Source organism: Corythoichthys intestinalis, chromosome 12, assembly GCF_030265065.1.
Source record: "Corythoichthys intestinalis isolate RoL2023-P3 chromosome 12, ASM3026506v1, whole genome shotgun sequence".
Taxonomy (NCBI): domain Eukaryota; kingdom Metazoa; phylum Chordata; class Actinopteri; order Syngnathiformes; family Syngnathidae; genus Corythoichthys; species Corythoichthys intestinalis.
In genome coordinates, this window is record NC_080406.1 from 12,526,986 (window position 1) to 12,547,485 (window position 20,500).

The 20,500-nt window shown below is 39.3% G+C and overlaps 1 protein-coding gene across 2 annotated transcripts in view; it reads right to left on the bottom strand.

Moving 5' to 3' along the window:
• The window catches only part of slc4a3 (solute carrier family 4 member 3), a 94,092-nt gene that overhangs the window by 46,952 nt on the left and 26,640 nt on the right, over positions 1-20,500 (bottom strand). Inside the window, exons 1-4 of one of the 2 annotated variants that reach the window (XM_057852195.1) lie at positions 15,236-15,674; positions 12,782-12,927; positions 12,525-12,705; positions 10,711-10,846 (exon numbers count right to left, since the gene is read on the bottom strand). In XM_057852195.1, the coding sequence (XP_057708178.1) occupies positions 10,711-10,846; positions 12,525-12,705; positions 12,782-12,927; positions 15,236-15,470 (698 nt within the window). In that variant the 5' untranslated portion in view covers positions 15,471-15,674. Of the gene's footprint in view, positions 1-10,710; positions 10,847-12,524; positions 12,706-12,781; positions 12,928-15,235; positions 15,675-20,500 lie in introns of those variants that run through there. The other variant, XM_057852194.1, reaches the window with a different exon arrangement.

Sequence of the window (20,500 nt, forward strand, 5' to 3'; positions counted from 1 at the left end):
GGCTTTATTTTAGCCGCATTAGTTGCGTTGTTTTGCGCGTGCTTGCCATCAACCTTTTCATCGAGCCAAATTTTCAAGACACAATTGTCAACAATATGTTGATTAATGAACCTCTCACTGTACAAATCAAGGAATTAGACACCGTCTTATTTGGCATATGATAGCCATGCATTTTGTACGATATAGGTGACATATTCTGTTTTCCCATTGACGTAGCTATTGTATTTGGACAAGCATGAGCTGTTTTTGTCCCACTAATTCATTTTGACAGCCTCCATGTGGCTAATGTATTTTCATTACGTAATTCTTAAAATCTATACGTCTAATCAATTACCAACGTGAGCTTTTTTAGGACAGTTTCACTGGCATGTCATTACAAGTCTAAGTCAATATGTGGGAGAGCCTTTGGGAGAGCAATGGATTGTCACAATGATTACATTACATTACAGGCACATTATATATATAATGTGTGAATAGGCATGTGCCGGTATGAGGTTCTGACGGTGCGATAACCTTAAGCAAAAATATCACAGTTTTACGGTATCACTGTATTGCAATTAAAGCTCTAAAATGTCTTACTTTGAGATATCTGGGTTAAAAACAACCTTTTTTCCAATGAACATGATTTTTATCATTCAAAACATTAGCAAATTGAAACATAAATACAATGTTAACTAAAAATAAATAAATAAAATAACAAAAAATAACAAATATTCTAAAAAAAAATAATAATAAATAAATAAAATAAATGCAGTCCTTTAGGTGAACGTAAATCCACAGCCACAGCTTCACATTATGATCACCAGAACAATAATAATTGAATTAGTTTCCATAAAAAGCACGTGTGTATGACTTGTATCATGTTTACAATATACACACACAATCTTTCCCAATACAGACAGTTATCAGAGGGGAAAAAAACACATGTGTTACCACCGCTAGACACACTAAACATGCTGGAGTTAACTCTCGTAGCTAGTGGAAAACGTTCATGATAGTTTTTACTAGGGGTGTGACAAAATATCGAAATGGTTGATATATCATGATACTTTGTATCCCAAAAGGTTATCGATATGCTCCTGCCAAGAATCGAGATATCGTTTTAAAAAGGTGTCATTGTCTAAAAATAAAAATGAACCAACACGTTGCTACCTAAATCTTCCACCATATTAGTGTCTCAGTTAACTCTAAAGCCTGAGTTATACTCCTGCATTGCGGTGACGGCGAAGTGATTACGGCGTAAATGAGCATTCGATAGTTCTGCGGTGAGGGAACGTGTTGCTCTGTAATTCACCCACAAGCCACTAGACGGGTGTGGCGTTATGTTTGTACGGTTTTAGGGCATGCTTGTTGACTTCCGCTAGTCTAGTTTAGCAGAGAAAAAATAAACAATGCAAGATGGAACGCTTGAATGTAAATCTTCTGCTCATCAACATTGAATAAATGTTGTTCATACAAATGTTGAGGGGCAGGCGATGCAGAAGACGGTTTCGAGGCAGTCTGGCCGACTTTTGATGCCGCACAGAGAGTTCTAGACTCGGGTGGAGACAGCTAGCTGTGGCAGCTAGCTTCAAACTGGCGTTGAGCACTCCGTCAAAGGTCTGCAAAGCCCTCCAGCCCGATTTGTTTGCCGTGTCCTACAACCAGCCAGTGGGAAGCCATAGCAGATTTCTGGCGTCTATGGAACTTCCCAAACTGTGTTGGGAGCCTTGATTTTAACGTTATCATAAAAAACACCGAGGCACTCTCAATCACTGATGATGTATCATGTGTGAACTGTCCGTTATTGAAAATTAAAGATCAAAACAACTGTTTTGACACCAAACCTGTGCTTTATTCTTCATTTACTTGAAGTGTGACACGTAAATAAGTCACAGACTCACAGCAAACATATGTACACAATAAATGATGAAGTGCACCAACCAAAAATACGACATAAAGTGATAAAAAGTTGGCAATTTTTGGCCGACTGGGTCAACGCTTCGTGTGGCCACTCGATTCCGAACACACACGTCTCGGTGGCTCTTCCATTTTTTTTTTCAATTGCCGACCTTGCCATTTGGCAATCATAATAATGTCTTGACGAGACATTCAATGATCCTCCTGTCGGCTTGGTCCATTTTTGGGTGTATAAAAATACTGTTTTACAATGGTGGTGATTTCAGGCTGAACCGGAAACAATAGTCTGAGCGAACCAATCGCAGTCCATTTCCCCCACGTCATATGCGTAGACGTGACGCTAGGCTGACGCTATGGTTTGAAAAATCAATAGGACCGCGTCAGGCTATTGCGCAGGGTCGTAAATCGGGTCTTCCTTGACGGTGCAGGTCTGACGCGGAGGTAAACTCGGCCTTAAGGCTACATTGACGGTGCTCGATGCCCAATCCATTTAGACCGGGAACGTTCGTTCATTCGAAACCAGAGAATTCACAGTCATTCTGTCCAATTTTAAGGGCATTTACAGGTCACTTGCTCTTCATTTTAGGGCATTTACAGGTCATTTTCTGTTGAGTTTGAGTCATTGCCTATTCATTTGGGTGATTCCCAGGTCATTTCCTGTTCTTTAACTCAAAATAAATGGGAAGAGACCCATAAAATACCCCAAAATCAACAGGAAGTAAGTGAAAATGAAGAGGTAAATGACCTTAAATGGCCCAAAATTACCTCATTGCCTGGCATCGGTTGCCACTACCGGCCATAGATGGTCAATCCGTTTGAAGTGGGAGGGATGCAATCCAGTTCAAATGGATTGGAGGTTTACTAGTGATAAACTCATTTCTATTCACAGCAGAAGCTTGTTTTTCTGTTTTTTAGCTGTTGGTAGAATATCCTAGAATGATTTCCTAACCAATGTATCGATAATTGTTGTATTGCCATATCGTCAGATCGTTGTTATCGTAAGCTTTGTATCGCTAATCGTATCGTATCGTGAGGTACCAAGAGGTTCCCACTCCTAGTGTTTACTAACCTTTAATTTTGTTTAAATGTGAAATCATATTGGAAGTATTGCCTCCTCAGCAGCCACCCTCCGCAAACATGTTTTACACGTTGGTTGGCTCTCCTTCTCTAAACCGCGGCTGTCCGTAACTTTTCTGTAGTTAAAGTATTCCCATACTGGCGATTTTGTTTTCTTCGATGAGGGGAAAAGTTCGAGAGTTTCACCTCCTCCAGCCATCGTGTAGCACAGCTGACTCACTGACACTGAGCAACAACCGGTGGAGGAGGGTTGAGCCTTGCAGCTGCAAGCGACGGATATTTCCTTGCATTTATGATACATAAAAAATAGCTAATAACTTAGAAACGGTATGACGGAAATTTTTATGGTTTTGAAACCGGTGAAACAAATAAATTTGACCAGTTAACTGTCATTTCCTAAAAATGAGACAAAACATTCATTAAGTGATTTAATGACAATTATTATGAATAGGATTAAGGAATTTCAGAATGGATTTTTTTATTTAAAAAGGAGTAATCCTTAGCTAGCTTACTGGCTAGCTGGTTAAGTCTTTCCTACCTGCTTCTGATTGGGGCTTTTATGGATGAATTGTAGGGGTTTGCTCAAGTAGTGCCTTAAAATTCACCCAAAATTGAAGTTTCTAACAAAATAGTGGTTTAAATTCGGTCGTTGATCTCTAAAACCTTATAAATGCTCACATTAGTAATCAGAGCAAAGGGTGGCTACATTGAAGCTACTAGAACATAATACGTTTTTAGATATTTCAACTTTTTACTAAGTACATATTCCACACATTTATTTTAGGGCTGTCAAAATTATCACGTTAACGGGCGGTAATTATTTTTTTAAATTAATGACGTTAAAATATTTGACGCATTTAACGCACATGCCCCGCTCAAACAGATTAAAATGATGGCACAGTGTAAAGTCCACTTGTTACTTGTGTTTTTTGGTGTTTTGTCGCCCTCTGCTGGCGCTTGGGTGCAACTGATATTATGGCTTTCAGCACCATGAGCATTGTGTAATTATTGACATCACCAATGGTGAACTACTAGTTTATCTTTTGATTGAAAAGTGTACAAATTTTATTAAAACGAAAACATTAAAAGGGGTGTTAAGATAAAATTTCTCTAACTTGTACTAACATTTATCTTTTAAGAACTACAAGTCATTCTATCCATGGATCGCTTTAACAGAATGTTAATAACGTTAATGCCATCTTGTTGATTTATTGTTATAATAAACAAATACAGTACTTATGTACCGTATGTTGAATGTATATATCCGTCTTGTGCCTTATCTTTCCATTCCAACAATAATTTAGAGAAAAATATGGCATATTTTATAGATGGTTTGAATTGCAATTAATTACAATTAATTAATTTTTAAGCTGTAATTAACTTGATTAAGAATTTTAATCGTTTGACAGCCCTTTATTTATAATGTAATACCTTCATTGAGAATCTACAATGACACTTGACGAGTCCAAATAAATATTTGACAGTAGATAAAATAAATAAGGCTCTTCAACTCTTTCCTTACTTATCAAACTGGTCAATTTTCTGTTGCATTGCCTTTTTTTATTTTTATTTTTTTCTGTTCTAGAAAACGTGCATTTGAACCAATCAGAGAAAACTACCTCTGATCACATGTCAGTATTGTGGTGTAAGGAATTAGAACTACACTACTCACCATGTAGTGTGGTTACTCATAGAGTCACATGATGTTATGTTGAAGAAAGTTCAGTGTATACTGTGCAACTAACGCAGGTGAAACCAAAAGTGTTAATTAAAAAAGTCAGCGTGATTACAACGCCTCATATACTTATTAAAACAATAAGATGGACAACACAAGTATGTCAGCCAAATAAACGGACAACTGAGTCCAAGGCAGTGACGCGACTCGTCAGACTCAGTTAACTGCAGCAGCTTGGGAAGCTTCATGCTGTCCGAGGAATAAATAAATAATGCTTTTATCTTCATTTACTTTGCTGCATTGTCACCTACTATTACCTTTGGGGGTTTGCTAGGTAAGGCCAGAGATACGGTATATTACCGTATTGGCCCGAATATAAGACGGCCCTGATTATAAGACGACCCCCTTTTTCAAGACTCAAGTTTAAGAAAAGACTTTTTGAACACCAAAGTAATTTTTATACAGAAAATAATTACAGTACACCTGAAACAAATTATTATAACAATATATTTGAGAGAAAAAGCATGTTATTTTGCCTCATTCAAATCTTAATATCTGGACATTTAAATATGTAAACTAAAGTGCTATCACATTCATAAGTGAATGGCTTCTGGTTCTTGAAATGTAAATATACCAATCTGTTGTGATAAAACAACAAAATTGCAATAACTGCATTAAGCATCAAAGGGAAGTCTAACTGAAACTGTAGTCTTGAAACATATCTGAATAAGGAAAAACATTGCAATAAAATAATGCAAACTGGTTAAACTTGAGAGTAGCTGTGATCTGTTATGACAAAACGTCGCTTCAATGATATCTGGCGCCATCTAGCATCGTGAATGGGTCTAACGTCTAGACCGCGAATACAAGAAGACGCCCGCTTTTTCAGTCTTATTTCAATGCAAAAAACCACAGTCTTATATTCAGGCCAATACGGTAAATATCGGTGGAAACGGATGACGCTACACAACCACTTTGTTATGCTTGTTGTGAACACTTGTGTATGTAAATCTAACGTTGGTAGATTGTTTTCTTCATGGAGATGAGATGCTTGTGTGGCAAACTGGCAGTTTTTAAAAATTTTTTACATCGGGTTTTGACAGTTGCCGTTATATTTTCGGGATCAAAGTACCATATGCTGGAATGCGGTTCCGGCCCCGGATCTCATGCCGGAACTTCCGGCCCACTTTCACCCCTGGATACAGTATTATTAAACATAAAATGAAATACATACAAAAATGTACATAAATTGTTCATATTAAGATTTTTCGTAAGGAATATTTTGATTATTGCTAAATAAACTCCATACAGGGTGACCCCAAAAAAAGTTTACACTCAGTTGACTGCTTGTTTAAAAGCCATTGAAACATATCTAAAAAGGTTGTCATGCTTAAGTGATTCATTAAGGTCACTCAATGCAGCTGGTAATCTCTCGTCTCTACAATTCCTGTGCTTCTGCTGAAAATGAAGAAAACTTTAGCTGTACCTGAATTGCTGCGTGCCGGTCTGACACCTACTGAGATTGCAGCAAATCTGAGAATATCCAGATGTGCAGTCTACAAAGTTAAAAAGAAGCTGAAAGATACTGGAACAGCCTCGCGAAAACCTGGGTCTGGAAGTGCCGATCTGTGTGGACCAAAAAGTTGATTGACAAGGTGATATGTGGCCACCCCAGAGTCCAGATCTCAATTCCCTGGATTATAGCATATGGGCAACTGTGGAGGACAGTGCCTGTAAGAAGCCACAAACGTCTGTGGCAGCCTTGGAGAGGTCCATTGTTAGATCTTGGGAAAAGATGACAGCATCCTACATAAAGAAGACCTGTCAAGCGTTCCGCAGGCGCCTGGAGGCTGTTGTGACACTTAAGGGAGGACACATTGAAAAATAGAGTGTACTGTACATGTTCTTTACAATAATGTATAATTTGTGATTAAATTCTAATTCTAAGCTGAATAAACATGGCATTTAAGTTGTATTATGGCAGTGTAAACTTTTTTTTGGGTCACCCTGTAAGTGCAGTGAAGTGAAGTTGTCCCAAAATGACTGGAACAGTAATGGTCACATTGTTGGTAGACAGTGTTGATAATAACGGCGTTGGAATATAACGGCGTTATTTTTTTCAGTAGTGAATAATGTAATGCCGTTACCGTTACTGAGGCGGGAAAGGCGTGCATTACTATGTGTTACTATGTTGGTTGAATGACGCGAGAGAGACGGACTCACGGAGACGAGCGAGCAGAGCAGGAGTGGAGAGGAGGCAAGGGAGTTGCGACGCCGTTGCAAACGCGATGCTAGGTGGCTCTAATAACACCTGACTGTAGCCGATAGCCTACATGATACGCCCACATGATGCTACGGTAGATATCACATATACTATATAGAACTAGATGCAAATGACAGACACGGCGGCATTAGCAACATGTATAAAGAACTAGATGCGTTAGTAAACAGCTGCCATCTTAAAGCAGTAGACTTCTCAGGAAGGCTCTCAGGAAGGCTCTGTTGTATAGAACCTTCCTAGCGAACCAAAGTAAAGTATCTTTAAATAATGAAATATTTTTAAAACTTACACACGTCGAAAGTAGACAGACGGGAAATAATGCAGTAACGGGAGCAATTTTAACAACTTTAACGGTTGATTCACAACATTAAATGACTTCCACACATAGCAAAGCAAAATTGTCCCAAAAATGCTTTAAACTTGTGATCGTTGTGTAAACTGTGACCGTATTTTTTTTTTTTTTTTTGGAGATAAAAAACAAAAACACGACAATTATCACCAGTTACTTTGCCGAGTAACTAATTATTCTTGCATTCAGGTAACTGAGTTACTAACGCAATTATTTTTGTGGGAGCAGTAATTTGTAACTGTAATTAATTACTTTTTTAAAGAAAGATTAACAACACTGTATATGGTAGAACACTAAAACGTGGACAGTTATGCCATTAGTCAACACATTTGAACTCAGCCAAAGTAGAAAATATTATTAGTCATAGCCCATTGAACTTTGAAAAGTAGCAATGTCACAATGATTGTTATGGCATTGCCAGAAACAGACTGGAAACGGTCAAGTCTTTTAGGGAGAAGATTTCTTTCTCATTAAATTACCTGAAATTTGATATATACTGTATATATTTCTTTTTAACTAATTAGACAATCACTATAAACCATTGAGTAATTGCTGCTATTTTCGTGGACATCCTTTGCGATATCTACTGGATCTAAAGGTCAGTTCGTGCTTATACGATTGAAGAGGATCGCAATGCAAGGCCAGAAGTGCTTAACACCAAGCACCATCGATAATGGTCTTGGCTTTCAAACCGGGCACAACCACAGTACAGCTTCAACATCTGCAGCCTTGTCAACCACAGGAAAGTTCAGATGATGAGCCAAGTCTTGTTAAAGCAAACATTCTGGAAATTCCCAGTGTGGGTTCCCTGTGTCAGCCTTTTTGTAACACCAAAACCAAAAGAATAAGGAAGAGGGGAGATCGGATCATTTCATACGTTGTTGTACATATGTTAACACGAAGCCAAATCCCAACCAATAAAGGGAAGGAGAAAAACGAGGACATGTATGTCTCTCCATGATCTGAGTTTTATTTGATAGTAAGATGTTTGAGATCCAACTAATATTTCGGGCCAAGGTTTTAACATACCTGTCAAGTTGTACGGTTTCGGCGTAATTTGCACAAGTGAGCACTGATTTTTAAATGTGTACGCCGTACGTTTTCCGTGCATTACGTTTTTTTTTCTCCGTTCGGATTTTGTCACCGTTTCGGCAACGAGACAATGTGCGTTACGATGCGTTACTACGTTGGTTGAATGACGAGAGAAAAGTCAGAGACACTGAGAGAGAAGAGTGTTGTGACGCTGTAGCAAACGCGATGCTAGGCTAGGTGGCTCCAATATTTCCTGACTGTAGCCGACAGCCTACAATCTACGCCTAGATATCAAATGCTTATAGAACTACATGCGAAATGACAGACGGCGGTGTTAATAAAGAGCCGCCATTTTGAAGCAGTACTTGTCAGAAAGGCTATGTTATAGTGAACCTTCCTAGCGAACTTAATTAACTTTATATCTAAAATACTCCTAAATCAGCAAAATCTTGACTTGAATCTATCTTTAAATGATGAAACAGTTTTATAACTTTCACATGTCGAAAGTAGACAGAAGGGAACTAATGCAAAAACGGTAGCAATTTTAACAACTTTAACAGTTGATTCACAACATTACACGATTTCCAAACATAGCAAAGGTTACTATGTTTTATTTATTTGTTTATTTTTTTTTATATGAAAAAAAAAAACATGAAAGGTAACACCAGTTACTTTGCCAAGTAACTACCATAATTTCTGGACTATAAGGCGCACCTGACAATAAGCCGCCAGCCACCAAATTTGACAAATTTGACACAAAACGGCATTTGTTCATAGATAAGCCGCACTGGACTATAAACCGCAGTTGTCCTCATTGTATTATGGGATATTTAAACCAAAAGATATTAAGTGGTAACACTTCATTTGACAATGGCATCATAAGACTGTCTTGAAACCAAATGAACCACCATTAAGCTTTGAACCAATTTGGTGCAAAGCCTTATTGTTTTAAAAATCCTCATTAGGCCATCACTGCTCCCTTGGGGGAGACAGTCAACCTCTGCTGCCACCTTCTGTCAACACTGTTGTCATCCAACATTCCTCCTAGCATGCATTGCGGCGCTACAGATGTAAAAACAATCAAAATTCATGTCCTGTGCTAATTATTTCTTCAGTTACTGTTCCAGTTTCATTAATTGCTAGTTATGGTATTTGGTAACATTTTCTTGGATAGTGGTGTCATAATACTGTCATAATTACATTACACTGTCATAGGCATTATTGAATGCTTATAATAGATGTCGGTTAGTGTCATCCAGCAAATTATCTCACTTTTGAATGGACGTAAAAGATCTGAGCTGGACATAAATGGAGCTAGTGACATAATATGCAACATGACACATTTTGACATCTGTCATAATAATTCAGTAATAGTGTCGTGTCATGTCATAATTATGACATTGTTATGACAGTCTTATGATGCCGCTGTCAAACAAAGTGTTAGCTATTAACCCAAATAAATCATCAAATAAGCCCCACTGGACTATAAGCCGCAGGATTCAAAATGAGGGAAAAAGTAGCGGCTTATAGTCCGAAAATTAGGGTAATTACTCTTACCTTCAGGTAACTGAGTTACTAACTCAATTACTTTTTGGGGGAGGTAATTTGTAACTAATTAATTACTTTTTAAAACTAGGATTAACAACACTGGTCATAAAGATGAAGTCTGCAGAATGAAATGTGACGAAAGCGGAGATTTCATTCTGTCAATTTGTTGCTGAACAGAATTTGCCCGCAAATATTGCTGATCACTTCTCGGAATAAGCAAAACAAATGTTCCCTGACTCAAAGATTGCATCGGTAAGTTAATTTTATCAATTGACCTTTTTAATTTATAATTGGACACACTAACGAACTACCTTCAAGTCAAACTGAATTGCGAGCTGAAGTGCAGCCATCAAGACATGATAGAAATTGCAAAAAGTGCTACATACAATTATAACAAAAGTCACTGTTAAATTTTAGTAATCATGATGTAGCTGAAGATATTGATTGTTCTTTGATTGAACCGGGTTATATGTTACAATTTTGCCAATAAATTCATATTATTTTAAAAATGGAGTTTTATTTTTGTTTCATATTGCACGCTATATACAACGTTGTAAGATTAGTCACCAATTTGTAAGGGCATATATCACTATTTGTAAGATTGCCAACGGCCTCGGATTGACAGATTTTAATCCTGCGGTGCCCAGGTCCGGTCCCGAAGAGGCCTTATCCATCTTGTTTTCCATATCTCCTTCCTTTAACACACCTGAATCAAATGATCAGCTCATCAGCAAGCTGTGCAGGAACCTAATAATGATCCTGATTATTTGATTCAGGTGTGTTCGAGGAGGGAGATGTGGAAAACAAGCTGGATAGGGGGCTCTCAGAGAAATAAGACTTCTAACACACCTGTGTTTGAGCAACAGAGCTCTGAGAACGCAGGATCTGTCTTCAGGTCTAATCTGATCAGAGATGATCATCGTCTCCACCACCAAATGGGCGATTCCAGGCAGGGAGTTTTGCTCCAAATCCAAAAGGATGGCACCTGGAAAGACCAGTGTCAGATATAACATACCAGAGGGACTTCGGTTTCCAAAGTCAGAATGTGGCTATGTCTATCTCTAACCTCGGCTAAAACAGTTAAACACTCATGATTACAGAAAATATTGGTGATGAAAATACTAGGGCTGTCAAATTTATCGCGTTAATGGGCGGTAATTAATTTTTTAAAATAATCACGTTTAAACATTTGACGCATTTAATGCACATGCCCCGCTCAAACAGATTACAATGACAGCAGTGTCATGTCCACTTGTTACTTGTGTTTTTTGGTGTTTTGTTGCCCTCTCTTGGCGCTTGGGTGCAACTGATTTTATGGGTTTCAGCACCCTCTGCTGACGTGATTACATGTCGACGCAAACTCATACCAATACAGTGCTATACAGCTAACGTCTCCATCTAGTATTCAGTGGCAGTTCTCGCAGTCTCATCACACTGTACCTTAAACATGCATCGCTTGTGAGTTGCAATCTTTCTTTGTATATATTCATGAGCATTGTGTAATTATTGGTGATGTACATTTCATTTTGTTTTCATATATGGTGCAATGTAGTTACAATATTTGTTGCTTGTGAGCTAATTGGCTAGTGCTACTGCTCAAATGGACACGTGTGTGTATACTTTGTGTTATTTTGTGACTTGTGCAAGTTATTGACACAATGTTTATTATTTTCAGGTTTACAATAATCAGAAATGTGCTCCTGTCAAGAGAATTGATGACTACAGTAAAGCCCAATCAACTTTGCCTCAACGTCTGATTCCTCTTTGGAGCTTCTGTTGTTCGCTATCTGTCAATTTGTGTACTCACACACATTGAGGACAGAATACAGAGCAAAAATAATATTCCTATCTCTAAAAAAAAAAAAAAAAAACGATTCTATCTGTATTAATGAGGCTCAGACTTTGGACAAAGTATTCAAACATTTAGTTTAGCTGTCGTTTAGCTCGACAAATACACTGGATGGCAATATTCACTCACAATATACAAACGATCAGAGGTCTCGTACGTTGTGAAGTCAGCACTCAAATGATGTACAATGAATGGACAGGTAAACAGGGAACTATGGCGTCGGTCGAGGGACAAAACACACTCATTGGCTTGATTTCTAAGTAAGTTAAAACGCGCCATTGACACCTTGTGGTGTATTTCAATCACTACCTTACGTAGTTAAAAACACTGTGGAAGAACGGCAGGGAGCCCATGTGACATCAACAATGGCGAGCTACTAGTTTATTTTTTGATTGAAAATTTTACAAATTTTATTAAAACAAAAACATTAAGATGGGTTTTAATATAAAATGCCTATAACTTGTACAAACATTTATCTTTTAAGAACTACAAGTCTTTCTATCCATGGATCCCTTTAACAGAATGTTAATAATGTAATGCCATCTTGTTGATTTATTGTTATAATAAAGAAATACAGTACTTATATACAGTATGTTGAATGTATATATCTGTCTTGTCTTATCTTTCTATTACAGCAATAATTTACAGAAAAATATGGCATATTTCATAGATGGTTTGAATTGCGATTAATTACAATTAACTAAATTTTAAGCTGTGATTAACTTGATCTAAAATTTTAATCGTTTGACAGCCCTAGAAAATACCCTACTAGATTTTTGAATTTTTCAGTGCGAACAATGCCAGGCCTCTTTACCATGCGTGATCGTGCGACGAAGCTCCAGTAAACTGCGAAACGAAAGTGAAGCCACGTGAGGTTTGCCCCAGCGGTCAGTTTCCTCCTCGACATCTTCCTCAAACTTGATCCAGCGGGCACGCTCCTTCCAACGCATTTCATGGTCCTTCTCCACAATCAACTCATTCAGCTCCACAAACAACTGAAAATACAGCCAGGTCGGGTAAGCGGGAGAAAATGGATGGATGAACATTCAAGTTTTCAATGGTGCGGCAAACCTCGTGAGTCTTCTTGTCCGATGCTCGTTTCTTCTTCTTTATGCTGCACAGTGGAGTGGAACTATTGCTTGTACGGCCAATCTGGAATCGGGAGGACTTCTTCACTAAGTGACGTCTTACCCCGGGGTTGTCTTCAAATCTGTGACCTGCAGGAAACCCAACAATATATTGGTCAGATATAATCTCGAGAACAGGTTTACTAGAAATCTAAAATTGATATATTGGTTATTTTCTTTGACTTGTTTCATTGGACTGTATTCCTTTTCTTGTGGCTTCTTGAAGTGGTTTCCATGCACTGTTATTTAGTCACGCCTTATTAGAGTGATACATACACCTATTCTGCCAGGCTGATCATTCGAGATCATCACCATTCGAGATCATTGATCCGTCCGTCCGTCCGTCCGTCCGTCCATCCATCCATCCATCCATCCATCCATCCATCCATCATCTACCGCTTAATCCGGGGTCAGTTCGCGAGGGCAGCAGCTTTAGCATGGAAGCCCAGACTTCCCTCTCCCCAGCCACTTCAACCAGCTCCTCCGGTGGGATCCCAAGGTGTATCCAGGCCAGCCAAGAGACATAGTCTCTCCAGCGTGTCCTGGGTCGTGGGACATGCCCGGAACACCTCTCTAGGGAGGCGTCCAGGAGGCATTCGGACCAGATGCCCGAGCCACCTCAACTTGTTCCTTTCAATGCGGAGGAGTAGCTGCTCAACACAGAGTCCCTCCCAATGACCGAGGTTCTCACCCTAACAGAATTTGTATTGTGTTATATTTTTACTTGTACTACTTCATTTACGGTAAATTGTGGAAATTTTGGATTACCATCACAAAAACACTTTCAATACAAAATACCCTTCAGCAGGGTACGTCTTGTGCAGTTGACAAACCCCTACGGGAGTTGCTTGATGAAATGTAATCAGTACTTTAATAATTCCCAAATTTCCCTTTTTTTAATATACTGTATATACAGTATATCTTAATTAAATCGTTTTCTAATTGTATTTAACGTTACAGACATAATATGTTACACTCATCTGGAGTCTTTAATTTAGGCTTAAGGTAGAGTTATAAAAAATATCCCTATAACGGCAGCAATTAATTTATTTATAAATGTGACACGTTAAAATATTTAATGCTATTAATATATGTGCTGCACAACCCTCTCACTCATTGTCGCGCTCAATTTGTAATGATGCCGTTTTACCTATATATAGAGATAGAAGGTAGCGCCAATCGAGTAGAGCGAAATTTGGCAGCCTTTGGAGCCTTCCTTCAATCGGCTCCAACCTTGCAATCCCTCTCCCTATGGTTAGAAATATCATGGGAAGCAATGTGGGGAAGAAAGGTGGCAATTGATCTTTGTCTTAACACCTTAAATTCTTTCCCAAAGCAGAGAAGATATATCCATTGGTAGCACGACGCACAGTCATGGTTTTACTTCCCATCATGGTTCCACTTCCCATCATGCATTGGGGCATGACTGCAGTATCATTTACTGAAAGCTCAACAAATACACTAGATGGCAATATTTAGACAAAGTAACAAGTCTTTCTATCTGTGGATCCCTCTCACAGAAAGAATGTTAATAATGTAAATGCCATCTTGAGGATTTATTGTCATAATAAACAAATACAGTACTTATGTACTGTATGTTGAATGTATACATTCGTCCGAGTTTTATTCATTTTTATCTTAATGCATTGCCAAAATGTATATGATCGGGAAAAATTATCGGGAATGATTGGAATTGAATCGGGAGCAAAAAAAAAGCAATCGGATCGGGAAATATCGGGATCGGCAGATACTCAAACTAAAAAGATCGGGATCGGATCGGGAGCAAAAAAACATGATCGGAACAACCTTATTACGTACTGTATGTCTAGATCTTTTAGCGTAATATAAGTATTGTGGTAGTTAGCACAAGAATGCATGTGTATGACTGACATGCATTTTGGTGAGATACATCACTTGCTGCATAATAACTATGTTAAAATCACTAAATAATTCCATGGGACAAATCTTCCAAAGAAATGTCTCCATTTGTTGGTTTTATGTCACTTTAATTCCATTCAAACAAAAAAATGTGGATGGAAATAGAAAGAGTGGACACACTGATTGTCAATGAAATATCTTTCCGCTTCAGCTGTAGCTAAGCCCAAAGCCAAATGGGTGCCCGCAGATCAATGGAAACGCAGGAAGCAGCATCAACAGTGAAGCAGCTTGTCAATTCACTCAATAACACGTATCAATGTAGTACTCTGTGACATAGATGTGGCCCATAGCATTAGTCAAGCTCGCTGTATAATCAGTGGAAAGAAACAGCCATTGATTATGTGGCCATAAATAGATTCACTTCACGAAAATGTTAAATTGTAATGGTGACAAGCTAGAACCGATATTCCGTTGTCTAAAGTTCACTTTTTAAAAATCTAATAGACTTTCCACTACTTACGCGTAGAATCATCTGGAGATTCCAGTTGAGTGTGAATCGACTCGAGCAAGTCATAGTCGTCAAAATCGAAAACAAACTCTTCAAAGTCCTCAAAGCCTTCCACCATGAATGATGAGCCTTGATGCTCATTTTGATGCTGCCTCGGTGAGCCCGATCCTTTTCGGACACTGCATTGATGCTCGGCTCCATTGTGCTTCTCTTCGGCCTGGTTCTCTTGTCCATCTATATCTGTCATCTCCACAGCTGGTGCCGCCTCCTGTCCTCCTCTCTCCAGGTGGGCTTACTGCTCATCCAGGGGCTGCCAGCTTCTTTCAGCTACAGCAGGTTGACAGAAATCCAAGTCGCTAGTCCACAACAATAGGACCATGAAACCAAGTCAAGTCCAAAAAAAGCAAGAAGATACTTCTGTGGTGCGCCAGGCAGAAGCGTGCAACCAACTTCAGCTATCACAGCAAAGTGTAGAAAAGGCGTGGTCTTACAACTGAATCAGTGACACTTTTGTTTTGGGTGATGTCCACAAGCCATTGATTTTGAGGTTGTGCCATAACGATCGAGAGTGCATCAGAGTAGAACGTGTGAGGCATTTCAGCATAGTCCAGTAAACCCCCACTGTTTGAGGGTGGTAAAGATAAAACTCTGCCATGAATAACTCTTCATTGGCAATACTTCTGTACAGGTAAGATGGGAACAATTCCCACAGAATGGTGGTGTAAATTTAAGTGTGAAAAGCCATCTCTTCTGTGATAGCCTGGCAAACAGTTCCCGATTTTGTCTGCCGTTCTCACACAGTTAACTAAAAAATAATATTAATAACTAGGCCTGCAAGCAGGACTGAACGGGCCCTCGCAATTTAACGCAACTCGAATGTCACGTAAACTCGGACGGCACGCAGGTCAGGGTTGTGGCACATCGTCCCCCGCTCATTATCTCATGAGAACCTGACCCGAAACCCGCCTCTTTTTTGGGGGGGATTAAAAATTCATTCACACACTTAGGAGAAAAAAAACACTGTTGAAGAGGGTCCTACAAAAAAGGAGGCGCTACTGAGCTGTGCAGCCATGCCCTTATTCAAAACCAAAATGTATTCGCTCTATGTTGAAAAAACTTAATAGGAGAGGCTTTTTTGAAAAATTCAAGTGGGCGCCACTGAGCCATTTTGTTAAGTTTTTTTTGAGAGGTTGCAAAATTATCAAAACGTACGCCAAGCTGCATGCATGTGCAAATTTTGGTGAGTTTTCGAGCTTGTTAAAGCCTCAAATTCTGCTACCACTAATTGGCGCTACAGAGTTGATGCATATGACCCATACAGGAGCCTTCAAGGTATGACTCTCAACAAGCACGGGGAGTTTGGCGCAGATATGTTGTATATCTGCCAAGTTATGACTGTTCAAAATTTGTGGTGAGAGAGAACAGTGAGTGTCTTTTCACTTTTCGGTTTGGACCCCTCCGCTTCAACGAAACCTCAATATTTTTCATCAGGCACCTGAACACATGTCTACAGGCCCCCCTGAAACAGGTTTGAGGTGAATTGGGTTTTTTTTCCCTAGGAGGAGAGCCGGTGTCATAAATAAGGCCGTTTCCTGTTCCCAGCAGGGGGCACCAGGCCTAATGGCAAATATTATGCAGTCGTATTCAGGCTGTGATACCTCACATACATGCAAGATATGAAAAAGGAGTTATTAGTCATTTACTGAATTTGTTGTTTTGCCAAAACAAATGGCCAAATTTGGCACCCCGCCCAGGTCAGGCCCGTGAATGAAAACTCACCATTTTGAGAACTTAAGATCTCATATGTCTCATGAACATTCTCACCAATTTTGAGGCGGATCCAACTAACTCCCTAGGCACAAAAGTCTCAAATGTGCATCCTGTTAATCGATAAAAAATTCACATTCAATCCAAAATACCCGATTTCTTGTTGGGTTTGGAATATGGGTGCATGAGACTTTTTGGAGGAGGTTTGCACAACGTATCAACTCCCCAAATTTCAACACTCTGCGTTGAAAAAAACCTAAATGGAGAGGCCTTTTTTTAATTTAATGGGGCGCCACTGGGACATTTTGTTACATTTTTTTGCAACGCTGCAAAATTATCGCTATTTCCGCAAAGCCGCACGTATGTGCAAATTTTGGTGAGTTTTCGAGCATGTTCAGGCCTCCAAATTGGCCATTTTCATTTGCCATGGAGGAGAAATAATAATAATCCTTTGCATTACAATATGGCTCTCGCACACTTAGTGCTCGGGCCCTAATAAACCCAAACCTACATAGGTATTGATTGCTCTGTTGAGATGTGTCATTTCAAGGTACTTCCTTGAAACTAGGATTGTTCACGAATCAGTGGTGATTTGAATAGGAATTCGAGTGACCGCAGATGGACTCGAATCTTAACATATGACATGTACAGTGAAGAAAATAAGTATTTGAACACCCTGCTACTTTGTAAGTTCTCCCACTTAGAAATCATTGAAGGGTCTGAAATGTTCATTCTGGGTGCATCTCCACTGTGAGAGAGATAATCTACTGAAAAAAGAAAAATCCAGAAATCACAATGCATGATTTTTGAACGATATATTTGTGTGATACAGCTGCAAATAAGTATTTGAACACCTGAGAAAACAAATGTTAATATTTAGTACAGTAGGCTTTGTTTGCAATTACAGAGGCCAAATGTTTCCTGTAGTTTTCAAGTGGTTTGCACACACTGCAGGAGGGATCTTGGCCCTCTCCTCCACACATATCTTCTCTAAATCAGTCAGGTTTCTGGGCTGTCGCTGAGAAACAAGAGTTTGAGCTCCCTCCAAAAGTTTTCTATTGGGTTTAGGTCTGGAGACTGGCTAGGCCATGCTAGAACCTAGTTTTCCTGGCTGTGTGCTTCGGTTCATTTTCATGTTGGATGACCCAGCCACAGCCCATCTTCAATGCTCTGATTGAGGGAAGGCGATTGTTTCTCAAAATCTCACAATAAAGGACCCCAGTCATCCTCTCTTTAATACAGTGCACTCGTCCTGTCCCCTGTGCAGAAAAACACCCCCAAAGCATGATGCTACCACCCCCATGCTTCACAGTAGGGATGGTGTTCTTGGGATGGCACTCATCATTCTTCTTCCTCCAAACACGGTTAGTGGAATTATGACCAAAAAGTTGTTTTTGTGTCTCTTGACTCCTCTGTATGATCTAAATGCTCATAGGCAAACTCAAGACGGGCCTTGACATGTGCTGTTTTAAACAGAGGAAACTTCCATGACATGCATGATTTCAAACCATGACATCTTAGTGAATTATCAACAGTAACCTTGGAAACAGTGGTCCCAGATCTTTTCAGGTCAATAACCAGCTCCAGTCGTGTAGTTCTGGGCTGATTCCTCACCTTTCTTAGGATCATTTAGATCCCACGAGGTGAAATCTTACATGGGGCTCCACTCCGATTGAGATTGACCGTCATGTTTAGCTTCTTCCATTTGCAAATGATTGCTTCAACAGTGGACCTTTTTTTACCAAGCTGCTTGAAAATTGTTCTGTAGCCCTTTCCGGCCTTGTGGAGATGTACAATTTTGTCTTTGGTATCTCTGTACAGCTCTTTGGTCTTGGCCATGTTACAAGTTTGAGTCTTACTGATGGTATGGGGTGGACAGCTGTCTTTATGCAGCAAACAACCTCAAACAGGAGCATCTGATTCAGGATACTACATGGAGTGGAGGTAGATAGACACTTGTTCAAATACTTATTTGCAGCTGCATCTCACAAATAAATCGTTTAAAAATCATGCATTGTTATTTCTGGATTTTTCTTTTTAAAGATTCTCTCTCTCACAGTGGACATGCACCTACGATGAAAATTTCAGACCCCTCCATGATTTCTAAGTGGGAGAACTTGCAAAATAGCAGGGTATTGAAATACTTATTTATTCGCTGTACGTATATTGTCAAGACTTCAATTCAGGTGTGGCGTATATATGAGGGAATGTACATGCGTACAACGGGCAAACATTCATTTCGAAGTCATTCGGTAGCATCTCATCAATTCATAGTACAAGTCAGAGTCAGAATAGTGAGTCAGAATACTGGTCCACAGGGTAAAATGAACCTCAAATATAAGCAGAGGTTCACCTACTCAATATCAGGTCACCAAAGTCCTAAAACCATAGATTTATACTAATCAATCTTTAACTAAAAATCCTTTTTACGATTCCATGAAATTGTGTTGTGGCAAATCTCCAAATGTAGAGTCCCAACAGTTTATGGCAATTAGGTTTCACTTTACAAACCATTCATCAAGGTTATCACCAGGAGGCTGTGTATGTGTGCAATGCTATGCGTGTGGATGTTGTGTATCTTTTTTAACCGAATATTGGGCCGACATTATGAGACTAATGTATTTTCAAAAGAAACAAAACGAAAGGTTGCAGCGGCTCGCACAGCCTGTCACTATGAAGCATCGCTACCCGGCAGCTGTGATTTTAGTGGCCCTGTTTTGTGTTTCTAAACAGTCAATGATTACTCCAGTCTGTTAAAGCAGGAAAGGCCAGAGGCAGGGTCGCTTGTGAAGGAGAATCGACTGCAGGCTCTGGTAATGACTGCCGCTTTTTCTCTCGCAAGTACACCACTAACACTTACTGCTTGCTTTCATATGTTTTCTTTGCGTAATTCTCTGGATCAATGCATTATTACGGTTTCTTTCACCGTCTTACGTTGGCGTACAGTGTTTTTGGTTAAATATAGAGTGGGGCAAATAAGTATTTAGTCAACCACTATTTGTGCAAGTTCTCCCACTTGAAAATATTAGAGAGGCCTGTAATTGTCAACATGGGTAAACCTTAACCATGAAAGACAGAATGGAAAAAAAGAAAAAAACAGAAAATCACATTGTTTGATTTTTTTAAGAATTTATTTGCAAATCATGGTGGAAAATAAGTATTTGGTCAATACCAAAAGTTCATCTCAATACTTTGTTATGTACGCTTTTTTGGCAATAACGGAGGCCAAACGTTTTCTGTAACTCTTCACAAGCTTTTCACACACTGTTGCTGGTATTTTGGCCTATTCCTCCATGCAGATCTCCTCTAGAGCAGTGAAGTTTTGGGGCTGTCATTGGGCAACACGGACTTTCAACTCCCTCCACAGATTTTCTATGGGGTTGAGATCTGGAGACTGGCTAGGCCACTCCAGGACCTTGAAATGCTTCTTACGAAGCCACTCCTTTGTTGCCCTGGCTGTGTGTTTGGGATCATTGTCATGCTGAAAGACCCAGCCACGTCTCATCTTCA